This window comes from Rhodamnia argentea, chromosome 2 (genome assembly GCF_020921035.1).
Source record: "Rhodamnia argentea isolate NSW1041297 chromosome 2, ASM2092103v1, whole genome shotgun sequence".
Classification (NCBI taxonomy): Eukaryota; Viridiplantae; Streptophyta; class Magnoliopsida; order Myrtales; family Myrtaceae; genus Rhodamnia; species Rhodamnia argentea.
Genome location: NC_063151.1, coordinates 4170221 through 4190748, shown reverse-complemented (window position 1 = coordinate 4190748; position 20528 = coordinate 4170221). Strand labels below are relative to the sequence as shown.

General features: G+C 40.7%; 1 protein-coding gene, 1 long non-coding RNA gene and 1 other non-coding gene across 8 annotated transcripts; 2 read left to right on the top strand and 1 right to left on the bottom strand.

The window, feature by feature from the left end:
• The first annotated feature begins 420 nt into the window (after positions 1–420).
• LOC115748904 (protein PSK SIMULATOR 2) lies at positions 421–6791 on the top strand. Of its 6 annotated transcripts, none has more exons than XM_048274312.1 (13): positions 422–1596; positions 2667–2989; positions 3102–3194; positions 3287–3377; positions 3817–3910; positions 4163–4260; positions 4576–4645; positions 4964–5076; positions 5200–5316; positions 5465–5541; positions 5650–5704; positions 5735–5780; positions 5866–6014. In XM_048274312.1, exons 1-13 carry the CDS (start codon positions 1342–1344, stop codon positions 5973–5975), a joined length of 1542 nt encoding a protein of 513 aa, XP_048130269.1. In that variant the 5' UTR covers positions 422–1341; the 3' UTR covers positions 5976–6014. The 6 variants fall into 6 exon arrangements, with proteins under 6 accessions (XP_048130268.1, XP_048130269.1, XP_048130267.1 ...); XM_048274310.1 differs by lacking the exons at positions 5735–5780; positions 5866–6014 and adding an exon at positions 6022–6791 and having other exon boundaries at positions 429–990; positions 1311–1596; positions 5650–5694; XM_030685552.2 differs by lacking the exons at positions 5735–5780; positions 5866–6014 and adding an exon at positions 6022–6791 and having other exon boundaries at positions 429–990; positions 1306–1596; positions 5650–5694.
• Positions 6792–7727: 936 nt separating this feature from the next.
• LOC115749023 lies at positions 7728–7833 on the top strand. The gene has a single exon (XR_004016289.1). It is a non-coding gene; the product is annotated as a small nucleolar RNA Z279/snoR105/snoR108 (small nucleolar RNA).
• A 6655-nt stretch (positions 7834–14488) lies between these two features.
• On the bottom strand, positions 14489–15598 carry LOC115748911. The gene is made up of 3 exons (XR_004016274.2): positions 15479–15598; positions 14665–14735; positions 14489–14559 (listed from the first exon to the last, which is right to left on the bottom strand). It is a non-coding gene; the product is annotated as an uncharacterized LOC115748911 (long non-coding RNA).
• Positions 15599–20528: the final 4930 nt, after the last annotated feature.

The following is a 20528-nucleotide window of genomic DNA, read 5'->3' as shown; positions in this document are numbered from 1 at the left end:
AACGAAAGGGCCAGGCTCTCTGTAAGAAACCAGAGTTACTCACCAGCTTACCAGCAAAACTTGTTCTTATTCGGGATGATTGAGAAGAGGGTGAAAATTCAAAGCCAACGACCCAAAGAACTGGAAAGTGGGGGGGAATTCAATGCCGGACACAAGTGGCGAGAGGAGAATCGCCAGTTTAAGCTAAAATCAAAGTCAAAGCTTGGGACAAGAGGGAGAAACTGATAAACAGGTGGAGTTTGAAAAGACCAGACAGACGGAGCGACGTCGCGCTTTTAACATTAAAACCAGAACGCCCCTCACACGGCGGGCAGAGGCAAGGCAGGCGAGTCTTCCCCCGAACCCCCGCCAATACAAATATTCTCTCTCTCTCTGTGTCTTTTTCCCTTTTTCTTTTGTCCTTTCTTTGGTTGTGTGTGAGATGCGGTGTGTGCGTCAAGCTTTCGTTTTTCGCTTTCAAGATTCGATCTTTTCTTTGAACGCGCGGAGAACAAGTCAACAGTTGCAGCTCTCACCTCCCACGCCAAGGTTTGGATCCAATGAAGTGTTCAAACCCGCCTCACCTTCGGTTTAAAGAAAGAGAGAGAGAGAAAGAGATTTCCCATTTGCGCGATCGCGACGTCTATGTTCAAAATCAAACCTTCCCCCATTATCCACGAGATTTCCATTGCTGGGGCTACGCGTTAGCTCCTCCCGACTCTTTCTTTTTTCTTGGTCAAATCACTGCTCACCAGATCGTAATAATAGTAGTGCAGCGTAATGATAATTACGACAACTAGCCAGAGATAGTATCTGGGTATCTCATATATCCTGAGTGTTCCTCCTCTCCTTCCACATCATCGCCATCATCATCTCTACATCATTCGCTTCTCTTCCTCACAGTCCTCTGGCTTTTTTTTTTTTTTTTAAAAACTAATCCACCATCCTTCTGTTTTCTTCTTCGTTCGCGGCTTAAAATAATTGCTCGGCTGAGCTCCTCTGTTTTGATAGGTATTGCTCTTCCTTTGTACTTTTCCTGCTTTTTCGTGTTTTGCTTGTGAAGCTGTTGAATTCTGCGAACCCCGTGTTTTTTTTTTTTTCCCTTTTTTCATCTCTTCCCCCTTTTTCCCATTGACCCTCGTTTGGCTCTTGACAAGATGAAGGGAAAGTGTGGGGAGAATACGAGTTCTTGAAAAGAAAAATGTGCTCTTGTTTCGGCTTTTGGGGCGAGAGTTTTGCTTGGGATGAGCGTTAATCAAATGAGCTCGTAACGGCAGTTGCAGTGATTGAACTGATTTCTTGTTCCTGGGGTGCTTTTCTGCTCAGTGCGATTTCGATTTTGTCTGGACTGAAAGAAAAAAGATGGGAGGGGTTTGTTCGGGAGGTATGGACAATCACACGACAGAAACCTCAGGGGCGAAGAGTTCGGGATTTTCTGGGAAGCTCAAGTCAAAAGCCAGCTTTACCAAGTCAAGAGATGTCTCTCATTCGAATCATGAGAGCAGTGATCATAGGAAGACGCCACCAAAGTCTTATTCCGGCGAGCTGCTCTTGTCCTTCTCTAGAGAATTGAAGCCATCGAAGCCGTCGACTCCTACTAGAAAAGGACCTAGCAAGGTAAGATTTGCCTATCTGATTGTTGGTTTTTTGTGTGATTGTCATTATTTACTGATGATCAGCAAAATTCGAGGATAGAACTTAGAAAACTTGCCATGGATGTATATCATTTAATAGATGGATTTTGGTCCATTCGAGTCTTTGATGAAGCAAATCGGAGCAGAAGAAACTTGTGTCCATGCTAGTCAATTCAGGGTGTGGGAATTGATGTCATTCTTAATCTTTCATAGTGTTGAATTTGATGAAATGGGTTGGAACGCCACACAGAATTCTCATGCTTTTCCATGCTATGAAAAAGCATTGCATCTGATGATAATATTTGCGACCCTGTTCGATGAAGAATAATGCAAATAGACAAAGAATTCATGAAAGTACAAGTGGCGGTTATCGCTGAAATTCCTGTCTAAACTGCAAAACTACAAGTTTCCGAATAAAGCAGCAATAGCTGCAATTCCTGCTTGATATCAAAGCCTCCATGGTTGATGATCAAATAAATTATGACCCTGCATGCAATGAGGGGCACTGTTCCTGTTCTTCCTTTGCGCTCAAATTTGAAAAGCAAAAATCCTGAGTATCTTAGTGCACATAAAAGGTAGAAAATCAGTGTTGCAACAAATTAGTTGACTTGATTTTAAAGCTTCTAAGAATATTATTTCTCCTTTCGAGTGGAAAGTTAGCTTGCTATATGGTTTGACAACTTTCTTGCCTGTCTTAGGGTATGCAACTGTAAGCCCAATACTTAACACATTGTTCAATAAGTTTCGTCCAATCTATCGCAAACTCGAAACTTTTCTGGGTGGCTGCATGAGTTCTTGATATTCCAGTTGAAGTCCTCTGTTGGTGTATACTTTTGTGTGTTAATCAATGTATTGATTTTTTACCTTTGAAAGTAATTCTATCCTAGGTTCTCTTTGAAGTATAGAGCTGCTAATGGCTGGAATAGTACTCTTAAATTGGCAGCACGATTGTGGTTTAAGTTAATAAACGTTTCTGGTGCAGAAATCTGGTGCCTTTTTGTTCGCCCTTTGAGTATTTATGTTTCCTATGTTGAAGTTTTTAACATTTTTCAGGTTACACCGAAAAATTCATTTATAGGAAAAGCCGGCATGAGGGGTTATGAGAAGGCAGTAGATGTTCTCGACACACTTGGAAGCAGCGTGTCAAATCTGCATTCCAATAGTGGCTTCTCTGGAATGGCTTCCCGGGGAAATAAGATTTCTATATTGGCATTTGAAGTAGCTAATACAATAGTCAAAGGTGCAAACTTACTGCAATCACTGTCAGAAGAAAATATCCAGTACTTGAAGAAGGAAATTTTACACTCTGAAGGGGTGCAGCAACTAGTTTCAAGAGACATGAATGAGTTGCTAAGTATTGCTGCTGCTGATAAAAGGTATAAAGCGTTTATGCTTGAAAGGAGTTAGAGGCCTTTTAGCCTTATCTTGAAGTAAGCGTACATCGAACTTGTGGTCTAATAATGGCTATTGCTCTTGGGACATGTGCAGGGAGGAACTCGATGTCTTTTCACGGGAAGTCATTAGGTTTGGACATTTATGCAAAGATCCACAATGGCACAATCTTGATCGACACTTTTCAAGGTAATCAGGCTCTAACGAAGCTTTGTTTCAGGCATGAGTTCCACTCCTATGTGTTGATAGTAACTCGACTTTCTTGGAATGACCTGTCACAGACTGGACGGGGAAGACGTGGGCAATGAAATTCTAAGATCTGAAGCAGAAATGACAATGCAAGAATTGAGTACTCTGGCCCAGCATACCTCTGTAAGAATCACATATACATGTCAGATCTACCTGCTAAAATGTTATTTCTCTGCTTGGTTTGCATTGCATAATAATTAATTTTATTTATTCCTTGGAAGCATTTTCCAATTCTAGAAATATATAGTAAAATAAAATTTTCACAAATGCTCTTCAAAGTACAGATGATATATCTTCCAACTCTTTAGAGATGTCTAGTTGGAAGGATGTCTGTCGTGCATTTTGTTGCTCAGCTGAACTTCTGCATGATATGGCAGATAAACTCATACCTAATGAACTTTGTTATCGAGAGGAAACAAATACCACTTCCATTATACACGACAGATGATTTTGTCTTCACATGTTTTCCTTTGCGAATCTTTTCACACTCTACTAGTACGTGTTATTGGTGGTCTAAGCCAGGCTATACTCTTGAAGAAGCTGACATTTTCAAAATTTGCAGGAACTATACCATGAATTGCAGGCTTTGGATAGATTTGAGCAAGACTATAGGCAAAAGCTTGAGGAAGTGGAGTCTTTTAATCTCCCTCGTAAAGGTAAGACTAATGACTACATTTGTCCTGATAGTTTTACTACCTTCCAGTCAGAGAAAAATGCAACTTCTTAAGTTGTTGCCATGACTAATTCAGGTCTTCTGACTGGCTTCATTTATTTTCTCCTCTTCTTTGTTGGTTTTGATGTGACTTAACAAAGCTGGTTGCTAAAATAAAACCACACCAGTTGCTGCTCCCCTAATTAAAGTAGTGGTGCTGTAATAATTCTAATAGCTTTTGTTCTTTGGATGTTAGGAGAAGGTATCTCAATGTTGCAAAGTGAGCTAAAACATCAAAGAAAGCTTGTAAGGAGCTTGAAAAAGAAATCTCTCTGGTCGAAAAGCTTGGAGGAGGTAAGATTGGCTACTTGTTAGAGGCTGAGTATATCCTCAACCAGAACTGCACTTAATGGACTTTCAGGAACATGCACACTTACAAATTTGGTTTTTCCTATTAGTTCATTTCTCTGTACTTATGAATGTATTTTAATTGCCTTTTGGCCTTATCTCATCGAGAATTTATCTCTCCTCTAACTTCGATCGGTTTAATGGCATGTTGACACTGGACTGCTATTGATACTTTTTTGTCAGTGTTTTACTGGACATAATAGGACGCTCACGTTTTTGTCGCTGATGATAATTTCTTATAATGCATTGGTCTTATTGCAGATCATTGAGAAGCTTGTTGATATTGTTACCTACATGCATCAAGCAATCTGTGAAGCTTTTGGAGATAATGGTACTCATTTTATTCACTCTAGTAAATAAACAGAAGAATTTGTCAAATCTGGTCACTTCCTTTTTGGGGATTGAAAATGTTTCCCTTGGGTTTACTTATATGGCTTGATCAAGGATCTGCATGACATTTTTGTGTGCTTGCGGACCAATTATCTGCATATCTGCTCCTCCAAACAGTATAAAAAGACTGGTGACCGAGCCTTATCCCTTTGTACCTAGTCACCGTTCCTATTAAAAGCATGCGAGCATCTTACCTTTGATTTCCAGCGTTCAAATGAGTAAAATGCATTCTGAACCTTTGCTCGTGTCCGATTACCAGGCTCGACATCAGTCTGGAAGGATGCTAACAAAAGCAATGACAATCCCCAAAGGTTGGGCGTAGCTAGCCTTGCATTACACTACGCCAACCTGATAAATCAGATAGATACAATTGTAAGTGCCCAACTGTTTCATCTACAAGAGAGTAACCGCATGTTTAGAGAGCAGTGTGGAGTGCCCCGCCCGAAAAAAGACCTTGTTATCTCACCGATTACGATCGTTTGTGTTACTTCTCAGGCGTCACGTCCAGCATCCCTTCCTCCTAACACGAGGGACACGTTATATCATGGGTTGCCTCCTCCTGTTAAGAAAGCTCTACATAGACGATTGCAGAATGCTGATACCAAAGACGAGGTGCGTGTTCCATCCATCATCAGGCGTGTCAACGATGCTGAAAATCGCTTCCCTTGGTTTTAATCGTTTGGTGCATGTTAATTCAGTTTTAGCTGCTGCTTTCTATCACTAAATGACTAGTGTCTGTATAACATGTTGCTTTCTTCAGATGTCAGTATCTCAGGTGAAGGCCGAGATGGAGAAGTCTCTTCAATGGCTTGTTCCCATCGCAACAAATACTATTAAGTAGGTTTATCAGTTCTAAGTGATATGTTTTATCGACGGCCAAAATGTGTTTTTTTTAGGCTACTATGCATATCACTTATGTTTCTGTGTTATGTGAACTGAGTGCAGAGCTCATCAAGGTTTTGGCTGGGTTGGAGAATGGGCAAACAGCGGGTCAGCCAAGCTTGCTATCTCTCTCTCTCTCTCTCTCTCTCTCTCTCTCTCTCTCCACACACACACACACACACACACACACACACACACGCATGCATGCCCCCACGTGCAGATATTCACTGCCGAAGATGCAAAGAAAACTTTTGTGGCTAAACCAAACATCCTAGGACAATTCAATCGTTCTGTATCAATGTTGTGGCATGGTGTCATTAAAAGTAGAAGTAAAGCCAAACATTCAGTTAGAGTTTGTTAGATCACTCAAGCGATCAATTATACTTTAATATCTCTTGGATCGCTCTTATTTAAGTTCTGATCTTTCATGTACAGAAACGAGTTTGGCAAGACTACATCCACAAACAACAGCCTGATTCGCCTCCAAACCCTCTATCACGCGGATAAGCAAAAAGTGGACCTCTGCATCCTTGAGCTGATCACATGGCTTCACCACTTGATTGCTCTTGTCCGACACCGGGATCACATATTCTTCAAGTCTCTGCCCCTCCAATCTTCAAATCCCAAGGGCCAGGGTTTTCATCCCGGGATACAGCTATCTTCACCGCTGAACACCGGTGTCAAGACGAGGTCAATGCTACTTTCGCTAGAAGATAGGATTCTCTTGAACCAGGTGTGCCGCTGGAGAATGGTCCCAGGGATCAGCAAGAGTCAAGAATTTTCATCCACTAGGAAGACGAGCAACAAAGTGTGGGCACTGAGCAGGAGCACCGGAAGCTCCCCAATGTTGGAATACAGAAATTCTAGTCTTTTGGATGTAATGGACGGGTTAGAGTAGAAAAAAGAGTTCCTTGATTTTTTTTTCTTCATTCGATTTGTGGTAGTATCATCTATGATACATAGCTTCTTGTATGTCTATCAATGTATATGACCATCAAATCATAAATCACCAGTATACCTTGAATATCAGCAACAATGGCGTATCTCTACTGATAACCGGTAAGTGGCTGGTGAACTTTCCTTCTTTTTTTTTTTTTTTGAGAAAATTATAAAGGGTCAAGCTTATATTAAACCCTTAAAGGCTGTCATCAGTATCTATTGAGAATTAAAGCTCCCTCTTAAAAATTATAATGTTTTCACTGCAACAATTGGTGTAGGAAACTTTTGCGCTCGCTCGCATTGGTCTCATGTGCTTCCCTGGATCTCTGCAATGTTATTTGACTCATTGTCATTTAATCTCCAACATTGAACTGGGAATGTTCTTTATATGGCAGAAATACTTCATACCTTGTGTACTGCACAAGTCACAGCAGCCTAGCAGGTGGAGATTGCCCATAACGTAGCATCATTATTCCTATGTAATTACCTCCTGCGGTGTCATGTCGCATAGCAGCAGCAAAGAACCGAAATCAGGCCAGTTAGGCTGCACTTAGCGCACCCCTTATGCTGCTGCTACGGCGGCATTGTCTCCAAATATCTCTGGCTCTCCCAGCTTGCTTGACCAACAGCACTTGTCGTACGATGCAAATATGTTTCTTCCCTCAAGCAAGATATCAATTCCTAGCATTGCAAAGTGACATGGATATACATATCTGCAAGTCGCAGCGCAATTGCTAGGTATCTCAAGTGTCCGCAGAATTTCCATTCTGGTTTTTGGGTCCCCAAAATAGATGGTGTCTGTCTGTATGTTTGCTCTACAGAGAACAGGGTACTACACAACTCCCCGGGGGGGGGAAGGGAGGGGACGAGGGCGTTTATGATGACAAGAAGGGCTCAAGGTTGTCTCGAAAAAGCAAATGGGGTCAGTGTTCGTATTCCATTCCATTTTCTCTTGTGGGGTACTGGCGCGGTTGTTTGTGTGCTGATTCAACTTCGTTCGGTGAAAAAGGAGCCAAGCAGCTCTTAGCTAAAGGGCGAGACGCGGGTGGTGGTTGCTGAATTCATGAACAGGAGGAGGTAGTGGTGACGTGCACGCCGATAGTCCCACATCGGCAGAGGACAATGGAGCGCATAAGCAGCTTGCTTCATAAAAAAGGAAGATGGAAAGGCGCCACACTTATGATCCTTCAGGCAGTTTTAACGGGGGATGATGAGTGGTCGATGCTCGCGGGATGCGAGAGGGGTGTACCGGCCTAAAGCCTGGTTACGACAACCCGGGCGCTCCAATCCTTTGTACCTTCTGATCCCCAATGTCTCGAAGGATCATTAGAGAAGTGGGCCCTCTCCCAGGGCAATTAGATGTCAGGAGCGAGTGGGCCCTTCCTCAGGGCAATTGGATGCCGGGGTTTCTGATTCAGCAGGTATCGATTTCCTTTTATTAAAAATATTCACTTTTTGCAAGAAAACTAATTATTTGAAAAAAGATTGTTGGTTAATTACAGTAAATTATATTAAAGAAAAGGGAAAAGAAAAAGTAGAAGAAAATACAGAAAAGGAAGAGAAAAATGGTCCATGGTATATACTGGAGATGAAGCTAATATTCGTCAATATTGATACTTAGGTGAAGACTCAAGTGAGATTGGGAAATTGGTCGATGTGAAAGGAAAATGGACCATAGCCGTTGAAATTAAGAAATGCCTGGTCTTGCACAAAATCTACTCAATGTGGGGAATGGATGGTTATGTGTGTTTTTTCTTGAGTTGATGTATGGCCCTGTCGCATCGGGGTTTAAAGAACTCCTCGCTTTTGTTCCGGGGTGTCAATCGTCTAAACCGGTTTTGTTTGTGATAGCACGACCATCAGCTTAGCCAATTAAAGGTTTTGAAGAGGCCTTCTGGGAATTCTCTCCAGATTTCTAGTTCCATAACCTCGGCTTATTTCTCTTGCAATAAAAATTAGACCGAACTCATGCGCACACGAGAGAGACTTCATACACGACGCCTCACATCAATAAACTTCAAACATATCAATGAATTCCGTAGGCATTGGACAGTAAACAGAATTGTTTTGGAAAGGCATGTTTGTCGCGACCCTCCTCCGTCGATACGCACGGGGCGAGTAGGGTTAACGAGCCGATCCTCAAATTTTATATGGGTATAACCCCGGTTGTCAACGGGATTTTTAGGGATCGCGGGTCTCTCCCAAGAAATATCGAGATCGACCTTAGTGTGGTCGGGTGGCATGTGCAATGTGTACATGCAATTGGAGTCGCCACCGATTAATTTATTGGAGGGTATGATCGGAAAACCATACCGAGCGGTCGGGAGAAACCGTTCGGTTCCGCGAAAACTAGAGATTTTTGGGTCCGGGGACTTGATTACGCCGAGATTTTCATCGACGCCCTTTCGGTTACCAATGTTAAGTGATTTTCTAACCTATGAATTCATGCAGACGGACTTTTGGGTGAGGTAGGCCCTAACGGTTCCAAATATTTATGCAGACGGGATTTTTACCATAACGGTCACATTCAGAAATTAATAGCGCAATCAATATAATCGCACACAATCAAATCAATCAAGTGAACGAGTCTAATATGACCCTATTGGCCCACAGAAATGTCAAATTTGAGTTCCGGGATGGTTCGGGAAAATTTGGGGCGAAAGGCCCGGGAAGGGTATAATGGTCATTTTTGGGGTTTGGGACCCGAAAATCACAAAATCGGGGTCGGGCCAGTTAAATGTGGCCATTTCCCATTTTTTGTGATTTTCCAGAATTTTTCTATTTTTTTTTGGATTTTTTATTTATTTTCTAAAAAATTGGGAATTTTCCGGATCGACACAAATCGACCCTCGAAGTCTCAAAATTTTTGATCCAGACTTTATGAGTCTCGAATCGATCTAGAAATTTTTAGAAATTTTTTGGGAAAATCCGTGAATTTTTATGAATTTCCTAGGTATTTTTGGATTTTTTGGAAGTTTTTATCTATTTTTTATTATTATTTTATTTTTTTATTAATATTTTTGGACCGGGTCAAACCGGTCAACGACCGGTCAACCCGGTCGGACCACCCGTAGGCTCGCTCAGCACCCATACGGTACCGTATGCGTATTTATCCTATTTATTTTTTATTTTTCAAAATTGTTTTCTAATATTCGAATATATATACAAAAATGATGGACGGCCGAGATCAATCCTTAAATCAATCTCAGCCGTCGGACCTTTACTATACAAAAGGGTGCCGCTTCGGTCTAATACACGGACGGCCACGATTAAACCCTCATACTTCATCGCAGCCGTCGACTCTCACTAATCTAAATGACGATGCATTTGACTCTGAGTATAGAAACGACGCCGCATAGCAAAACTAACGGACGGTCACGATTTCCTCTGGATCTAATCTCAGCCGTGCATTCTACTTAGATTAAAACGGCGTCGCATCTCTTATTACTCTGAACGGCCGCGATTAAACCTAAAGTTAGATCCGAGCCGTTCAACCCTATTCAAACTCAAACGACGACGCTTCCGGTGTTCCACTTAAAAACGGCGTCGCCTAACTAATGCATGGACAGCCCGGATTAAACCCCGGACTCGATCCGGGCCGTTCAATCTATCTAAGGCTTAAACGACGTCGCGTTTCTTACACAGAATGGCGCCGTTTATATATTTTTTTTGTATTTTCTATTTAACAAACTAATTATTCGAAAATACGAAAATAAGATCTAACGGCTCAAAATCAAATCTAACTATTTTTCCTAGCCGTCGGATCGTGGTCGACTCAGCCTATTCCCGCCAACGACTAGGCCGAGTCAACGATGACCTGGACCAATCACAAGGCGCCACGTTGGACTTTGACTCTTTGACTCGGGCCACGTCATCGTCTTCAACCTCTCGCCGGCGAGACAATGGACGGCCGAGAACTTTCGGCAACAATTTAACGGCGAAATCTTGATGAAATCCCACGAAACTAACACCAATCGATTCGTCTCGTTCCCCGGATCAACATACTCTAAAATTACGTGATTTCATCGACTAGATCAATAAAAGTCAAGCTCGCACGCAGTGAAGCTACAGACATTCAATCGAACAACAGAGAACATCTCAGCTCAATTCATCCACACAGAAGCAATAAAAGACGTTGAGAAGACTTACCTTGAGCTCAGATCGAGCTCGCAAAGGCTGGAGAGGTCCGGCCGGCGTTGAGCCAGACGACGATGGTTGGAAGTTTCGACTCGGGATGTTCGAACATGATTGATGCAAAAATCATATGCGAGCATGATTAGTGAGGTTCAAGAAGTAAAAGGCACACAACAATTTCAAGGAATATGCTCGAGAACGTATGATGCCATAATCGCACAGTGTCAAGCTCGAGAAGTGAACTCACCGTTTCTGGAGGCCGCAGGTCAATCGAGCCGTACCGATTGCTTTCTCTTGGCTCGGGTGAACTTCCGACGACGATCCGCTGCTTCGATTCGACCTGAATCGTTTGGGATGAAGTCGCGAAACTTCTGTCCGAAGCTTCGTCAATGGCGTCGCCGCAGCCTCTCTCTCTAACTTTCTCTCTTTCTCTCTCTAATCTGCTACCCGAGCGAGGCGAATGAGCCCCCCCTCCTTGTTCTAGAATCCTCTTGGCCTTTTATACTCGGTTTCAAATTTGGGCACGCACGGGTGTGAGTTCGCCGACCACGATTCACGTGCCATTCACATGCAAATTGGTCGCCGAACGGTGATGGAATCGGTTATGATTCCGTCAACGTCCGTTAGACCCTTAATCGAGCTCAAACGAGCATGAATTAGACCCGGATTCGAAGATGTTGACTTTTTCAAGCGCCGGGGCTTTGACCATCGATTCCGGCCACCTCCGGCGGCCATTGGCCGTGCCGCCGGTGGCAATTGACGGAGAATGACCCGCACATGAAAACCCCCACACCAATTAGCTTAATCATACATGAATTGGCCTTCAATTTTGCCATTGAAATCCAACTCTCAAACCTGTAATTCGCGCGATTCTGTGAAGAAGATGACACTGTGCTGGACCGGTCCGACCGGCGATCGGACCGGTCCGAACCTGTTCGGATAGTGAATTTTCCAAAAATTTCAAAATTAACCACAATTGATGGGGAATTTTTGCAATTAAACCTCAAAATTGAACTTAGGGACCTTAATTCTATCTAGAAATGCAATTTTGCCCAAAAGTTCACTTCAATTTCCATGAAAGGCCCAAATTTTTCTAAAATCCCAAATTGGGGAAATTTTCAATTGAGTGTTAATTTGATTAAATTGGACTATGGGACCTATGCCAATCGATTTGAAATGCATGAAAACATAAGGGGACAGTCCAATTTTACCATGATAGTCCCGCAATTAAAATTAATTTCAAAAATTGAGAAATTGAGGGACTAAATTGCAAGATTCTTTAGAAATTTTGTCCAATTCATGCAATTCGCGTAATTGAGGGTGCAATTGATCAAATTGAAGTTCAAAGGGACTGCAATTGAATGTCAAGACACAAAATGTGCAAAAATTGCAAATAAAAAGACTCAATTGGTATTTTTTATGGAAATTCAACTCTAGGCATTATAAAGAAACACCTAAAATTGGATTCAATTTTTAATTTTTTATGAGGTCAATATGAAAAGGGAATTAAATGAAAAATATTGGACATTTTTGTGTATTTTTGTGACCTCGAAAAGCATTTTTTATGAATTTTATAATATTTTCCTATTTTTCGAAAATATTAAAAAAATGTGAAAAATATGAAAAATTATTTTTTGTTCAAAATTGGTTCCTTATGCTTGGCCAAGGCTTCCAATATTGATTTTATAATTTTTTGATTTTTTGTAAATTTTTGATGAATTTTAGAAAATAAAACTAAAGGAAAACCGATTAAAAAAAATCGGGTGTCAACAATGTTCAAACATTCACCTCGTCATTAGACAAAAACCATAACTCATCTCAAAATGCAATTAGCCAAGATGAACTGAAGAGTGTTATCCCATAAAAAGGCGGCTCCTATGAAGTTAATAGTCATACACAATCGGAAGCAATATAGAAGATGATGCTCAATACTCGTGTTAAATAACTTTTAGCAACTAAACTTGCTGTAATTCTGTTTCTCCCAGGGACCTCACCTCACAAAGTCACATGGCATGCTGTAGAGAAGAATCAAACACCTCCAAAAGATTTGAGGAGAACTAAAGGTGAAAATGCTCGATTGATTCGACATGACATTTAATTCCATTTGCATTTGAAACCGAGGATTTCATCTCTTAGGGCTCAAATTTAAGTTAAGCTTTCACCTTGCTTAGGCAATTGATTTACCTTCTATCACTGTGGACTAAACTTAGTCTACGATTAATCACAAAGCCTGCCCTAAGTTGCAAAACATGAGTCCCTATCCTTCAGAATTCCACAAATTCATCTTCTTCCGAAAACCGCGCAAGATAAAGGAATCCAGAAATATCAAAGACACAATAGGGTGGGTTTCATGCAGAATTGAAAGGAAAAAGGGAAGCATCAATTCATAATATTCTTGACAGAGAAATGAAGTGCTCTATTTCTTTCCATCACAATATCATAACAGGATAACTTTGTCAACTACTGGAAAGATACAAGGATCTAAAGCACGCTATGAATTGAAAATTCTCCCTGAAAATACAATTACCTAGGACAATCTGGCTCGAGGAGCACACTTAAATAGGACCACTTGATATCACTCCGTATCCTCAGGGAAAAGAACCGACATGGAAACAACCTCACCCTTTCAGATGGGAGAACAAGACTATGCAAAAACAGTTGAGCACAGCACCACCTTAGATATGAATAAGCAAGACAAGGTATCAATTTCTTCCCACGTGACAACCAAAGGACCCAGCTACAATGGATTTTCGCGAAATAAGAATGTGAACGACACGCATGTAAATCACAGTGCAAGCTAATGTGATCTTGGAGATATATCTACCGCATATAAAGCAAACTCAAACCACAGAGTTCTGTCTTATCAAAACCAATATAGCTTATCTGTCAACAAGTCCCGACAGAGACACCAAACCAAGAAAGACTAAAGCTCCTGGCGGAACTCGGGCATTCACTTGCTGACGACAATGTCCATCCTATCCTCAACGAAACTTCATATTGAAAATGTCGAGCGATATATGAAAGCTTCCTTGTGGCCTTGGGATCAAGTGAATCACCCGAGGGCAGAATCACAGCAGAGTGTTAGGCCCAAAAGTCAGATTTTTTCTGAAAATTTATGAGAGCAACAATTGGGTTGGCTATAAATCTTGTCAATAGATGCCCTGCTAACAATTGAAGGAAGGGATAACCCAAATAGGGATATCACACGCAGTTAAGTTTGCATGCTTGGGATCTTCGTGACATATAACCCATCAATTTGATATTCAATCAACTAAATGCCTGTCTCTTCCAAACCATCCTTCCACACTCGAAAAGTAATTAAATACCTTGACCAATTCTGTTTTTTTGAGTAGCTAGGTATCAAGCTTTAATTGTATCACAAAGAGCAATTGATAAGTAAAGCACCAAAGATAATTCTCTACAGTTACATGGTATAGTCCTAGCTACCGTAGTATAATTTTGTACCAATTTTGTGGTTGCTGTAATTTTTTTTAATAAGAGAATAAAAAGGAAAGATCGCGTAAATAGTGATATTTCTGATAAACTCTAACGTTATAGCATAAATTTGATCTATAAAATCACATGTGGTAACATTAATTTAATGTAAAAGGGATGTATCATGAAACATCCGTTACAGTTGCTTGAGAATGTAAGGATATCAATGCTTACAGCTACTCGATCATGTAAAAATATCGATTATTGAATATCTCATATTAGCAGCCGAGGTTGTAATTAATGTACTCCAACCAATTTTAAAATGTGGATTAGAATAATGAAGACATGAATAGTATACAGATCAACTAGTGCATTAACTACAGGTAGAACATCCACCTGGTAATTCTTGTGAAAAGTGATAAGCCCAAATCTGCTAGCAGAGTTCCAAACTGCACCCTCATTTCCCTACAGATTAGTACCTCCATCAGAAAATCAGAAGCAAAAGGAAAACAAAGGAGGTACTGGACCAGTTGGCTTACCACCAACATGAAAAGTTAAGAAGAGATTCACCTCATCATAAACATAACTGGACAGCTCAGAAAGTATGAATTGCAGAACTGGTGAGCAGCTTTGACTCCTTTCTGCAGAAGCAACATTATTACAAGCAACGAACAGCATGCTTTGGATAGACATGGCATAGTTTCATTCGAAAACTACATGTACTATATTAACAGCAGAGAATTACTTCATTTACCTAAGTTCAATTTGTAAAAAGAAAGGGAAATGGAAAATAACAAAAAGTAACTGGAAAATAAAGTCTCTTTAGCACCATCCACCATGGGAATATCCAGCTTACATGCGAGAGATGTTCAAAGAAGAACACAAAAAGAGACGAGAATATAAAAGGAGAAAACACATTACGACCCCATAATCATCGTCCTGAACATGCATTACCACTACTTGTCGTGAAATTCATAAGTCATGCTTTTGGAGAGCTATTTGAAGACCTAATGGAAGCCAAAAGCCAACAAACCTTATTAAGAACTTTTCCCCATTTCTTGTACACAACCACCATTGACAGATGGTCGGCCTGCGGGTGACCCTCAATTAGATCTGTCTTATTAGTCAGCAATGCCAGTTTTGCCCAGTATGCTTCTGGAGATGAAAATACAATGTGGTAACAGACTTACCCAAGTTCCTGCACAAAGGCACAAATGTAATATAAAAGAAGTTTGGAACCAACCTCATCCTTTGGATACATGAGTGGCGATTTATAGCTCAGAAAAGATGATATTGAAAGAACGGGCAACAAGCAGCCAAAAATTGCACCATAAAGCATCATCTGGAATTTGAATGAAAAAGGAAAATTCTTTAGAAAAGTTACCAAGGAAAGGAATAAAATGACACAACTAAGCTTCATCGGCAAAGCCAGGATCTCCTTGCCAACACCTCACCATATATGACATTTGAGAAAATAGACTATTCGGAGGAGACAGGAGAAAATCATAGGACACTTGTAGAAGTATGATCCACTTCTGTCAAATGCAGAATTGGCGGTGAAGACCAAAAAAAAATAAAAATAATAATAATAATAATAATCGCGGTGGGGCATAAGTCGGTGATGTACTCTATAAATATAGGCTTTTGGTCCTTCATTGTTGGTGTGCTCCCATGTAAGTCTTTTTACATGGGAGATTCTTTTGTAAGTCTTTTTACTTGTTAAGTTTTACATCAAATATCCTTCTTATCTTTGCTAATCTTCTTGCCATTATTTCTCTATATTTCATATCCAAACACACACACTTATACACACGCTTCCACAAAGTCCCAACAATGGTGTCAGAGCCACGTTTGCGATTCGTTAGTTTTGAGCATTTGTTCTAACCAACTTCGTAATGGCCAACACCACCACATCATTCCCCATCCCAATATTTGATGGAAACAACTATGATCACTAGAGCATCAAGATGATTACATTCTTGATGGCCCAAGACTTATGGGACATCGTCGAGAAAGGATACGAAGCCTCGAAAGAAGCTGCAAGTGTTCCGACCGGCTGAACTATGGCTGAAGGATGCACGAGCTCTATTCGTGATTCGGCAAGCACTCTCGAATACGATATTTTCGAGAATCATCGGCACGAAGACGACAAAGCAAGCATGGGAAGTATTACAAGAAGAATATCAAGGCTCGAAAAAAGTACGCACTATACGACTTCAAACTCTAAGAAGAGAATTCGAGAATTCTAAAATAAAAGTGCATGAGCGTGTTCAAGAATATTGTGGACGGTTGAAAGAACTAGTAAATCAGATGAGAGCCTACGGAGATGCAATCACCGATCAGAGGATTGTTGAGAAAATATTGGTGATACTCACTAGGAAATACAATTCTATTATCACCACTATAGAATCATCTAAGGATTTGATAACCTGTCTATAAGTGCGCTGTTGGTTCTTTAGAAGCAAATGAGAGAAGATTGCAAGTACATGACGAAGATACAGTTGAAAGTGGTTTTCAGTCAAAAATGAACATACGGTCTGATAATGATGAGACGAAACATTTGTAATGCTAGGTCAAAACCCACAATTTTTCGAACCAACATTGAGGATAGAGACTAGATATATATGGGCTTTTATCTATTCTTCTTCTCCTTATCGCCCTTCCAGACTTCAGCACCGTGCACCCCTTTGCCCTCACCGCCTTGTTTGCTTGCTAGGGTTTGCGATTTCGATCGAGGATGTTTGAGTTAGGACGCTTGAGTCAATTTGCTATCTCTACTGGTTTCTTGATTGTTTTAATAACATCCAGTAATTGCAGATTCGGACAAAGGAGTTGAGTCGCGTGTCTGGAGTCGAGAAAGGAGATCCACATCTGTTGATAAAGTTCAGAGAGCGCAACTCCAGACCCCAGTATGATCAACCTCCCATAGCTGTTGATATATGGAATTGAATTCTGGGGTGCAATGATGCTTACTGTTAATTATCATTGAAGCGGCGGTAGGGAGGTGGTGGAGGCGGCCGGACTGGTGAGCTTGAGGTGGTACCAATGGGTGACGAAGAGGAGGAGGGTCTCAAGGGTGTACCCTGCGGTAGGCGGAGGATTTTGTCTAATAGAAAACAATTAGAGAGAATGCCTAGTACTTAGTGAAACCTGTTTATATTTAACCTGAAACATAAGTTCAGAATCGGTTTCATAGTTTGTGGACGGCTCCGGGCCAGTCTTTCATCATCACTTTCACACTCCTGTCCATAACAAGTCCATTCCACAAAGGCAACAACATCGAAAAATGTTAAAAATGAATCCGAGATGGATTGGGTATTGGTCTAAAAACTCAACAGTGTAAATTAATGGGTCAAAACATGCTATTTGGATTGGATCATTCATGACACGACCCAAATTCGATCTAATCAACTCTCACCGGGCTAGACATGTCCAATAAAAGATAAGTGTCGAGATTATTTAGATTCACATTCTCAATGCACATGGTTTGACGTTGATTATCAAATTTCTTTTCAATACGGTCATTTGGATGATGATCTGCTCTCAGATCAGCTTTTTGCAGTCAGGTTTAGAGTTGGTGATCGTGGTCATTACTTGTCGAGCTAAGCATGGTCCGAGCATCTTGTGGGCCAAATGGACTCTGAGCTGAACATGCGTGTTAGCACAGACCTGGGCCAAGGATAAAAGCCCGCTACACTTGCATCGAGTCAAAGTGAGTTTCACATAAACGGATCGTCATCAAAGTAATTTTAGTTTTGGAGACAAGGCTTTGCTCTCTCCGGCCAGAGTTTTTAGCAGTGTTTTTTAGCTCTCTCTCTCTCTCTCTCTCTAACGTTTGTTTGCACACAGAATTATCAGATCATGGAAAACTTTCCATCGGAACTTTTGACTTCGATTTCGCTCCACACTTTACACTTGAAGTTTGCCTCAGTCTCGTGAATTTGCCGCATGAAAAAAGCGCTCAATGTCGAGAGATGTAATGCCATTAAATGCGTGTTTGATAAGTACCTTAAGTATCGAAGTCAGTACTTTTAACAGCACTCAAAATGTCATTAGGTGCGCGACCTCTAGACACACGACTTAAATGTTTTATCCCATAGATCACTTGCATTGCATGTTAAAAAGAGACGTGATGTGTGATGGAAACTTAAACTCCTATCAATTATCGACATCAAAACTTCTCGATAATGGTAGCTTTTTCGTGTTTTTTTAAGAAACCGATGATTTTCTTTTAATTATCATCTATTGTACATATGCGATTTTTCGCTTTCATTTTCAGTATTTAAACACTTCAGCAATATATATTCACTATGAAAATGAATCCTAGGTATTCGCTTTTCGCATTTTGTTGAATTACTTCCTCATGACCTTATGGCCGGAAATGTCGCATGTTGCCTTGTTAGCCGTTGGATCCAAATTTGTCAACATCAATCATTTGTATCATGTATCTTCTCACCTGTTCGATCTAGATCTTATCAACACCGACCGTCAAATTCAAGCATGACACAATGCAATTAACCTTGACCCCGGCTCACAGCACCATAAAACACAGCTTTGTTTTTCGAATCTAGCTAAAATTATAAATCTAAAGCGAAAGAAATTTTTTAGCACTCGTCGCCGTAATTAATGGAGTGCTTCCAAAAAACTGAGGAAAGAAAGGGGAAAATAAAAACTTCAACAGAGCTAGAACCCTTGTTAGATTGGACTCAACTTTCATGGTTACAAAGATAGATTATCAAATCAAGATGTTGTGCGATTAGGATTGGCAAAATTTTCGACACATCAGGCGTACAAGACATATGAATTACACGTGTTTCGACTTAGAATTCACCGGAGGAATGAAATATGCAAGAAATGGATGCCCTAACATTGCCAATTCAATGTTAGGGGTGATATTGATCAAATTGGGCCGTCCAAATCAAAATGAACAGCCTGATTTGATCCATGTTATCTCTTAAAAATGGAGGAAAATTTTGGGTGGGAATTTTTAAAAATTTTGAATAAGAAACATGAATCAAATCGGACCGTTTATTTTAATTTGGATGGCTCGATTTGATAATGTCACCTCTAATATTGAATTGGCAGTGTTAGGGGATTCGGATCTATTTCTGTTATTAGCGTTCTTAACATCGTCGTTGCGGTTGAACCCACATGCTCATGCTGGGAACGGTCGCCGGCCAAACATAATGATTTTGATCGGACCCAAAAAAAAAAAAAAAAACACAATGATTTTGGAATCAAAACGGGTCACCGAACGTTGGCAAGGTCATGCTCAGGTCAACGGGAAAACGTCGCGACGATTTACTTTACTGTTTGCGTCGGTACACGTGGAGGGATGCTAATGGTGTTCGTAGACTGTAAAAAGTCTCAATTAGAAAAAGAAAAAGGTAAAGATTCCATCGTACGTAGTCCACCTCGAAATCGCAGTGACCCACCGACCAATGCACGACGGTCCGACACGTGTCCCACGAATCCGCCATCGCACGGGTGTCCGAGAGTGAGAATCTGCCTTTATCCTGTTGCGGTTCCTGTTTCCTATAATTTTATTATTATTTTTTTTTTTTGGGGGTTGAGATAATTTTATTATTAGTTAACAAAAGTGAAGAGAATGCAGATCCGAAGGTAACAACGCAACCACATCAACCGAACTGACCCGACCCAATCTCGAAAGTCGTAAACAAAATGCAACAGTTCTAATCGTCATCGGAGGCAACCAAAAAAAAAAGGGGAAAAAAAATTCATTTCTGAGCTCTCGACTCTAAACCATTTCATACATGAACCTGAGCTTTTAGGTCTAAATATATATATTTTGAATCAATTATGATATCATCTTAAAAAAATTATGTGTTTGTTTTTACCTCGGAGTTGCTTAGTGCTTAGGGAACAAAATTACCTGTAGTTGATGCGCACGACACGATTTTGATGTCCTAGACCCCTATACGATAAATATAGACAACTTCATATTTCTGTACGCCTCGTCATAGGGGATCTTGTCCCCAACTCAGAGCACATCACAATTTGATGGGAGGATGAAAAGTGGGGGAGTAGAAGGGAAAGATCTGGACGGACTAGTGCAGCTAGTTTTTCTAATTTCCTAAATTCCCTCTCGATCATCGGAATAAGAAACATGTGCCATTTTTTCTTTAGACCTTAGTTTGAGGAACTTTTCCCTGGCCACATTTCTGATTGGCTAAGTACAACCATAGACATTGCCCACATTTTTATTTGCTGAATTTCGCATGCCGGTGAGATTCGCTCACTTTTAATTCACTAATTAGAAAGGGTAGTGCTGGAGGAGAATATGGTCTAAAAAAAAAACCGAGTTCATTCCGAATGCATCCTCATTACTTTTGCTCGTGAGTATTCAATTGTTTCAATGATCTCTCAAGTGTCTATCCTCTTCTCATAATAATTAGAATAGTCTCTTTCCGCTT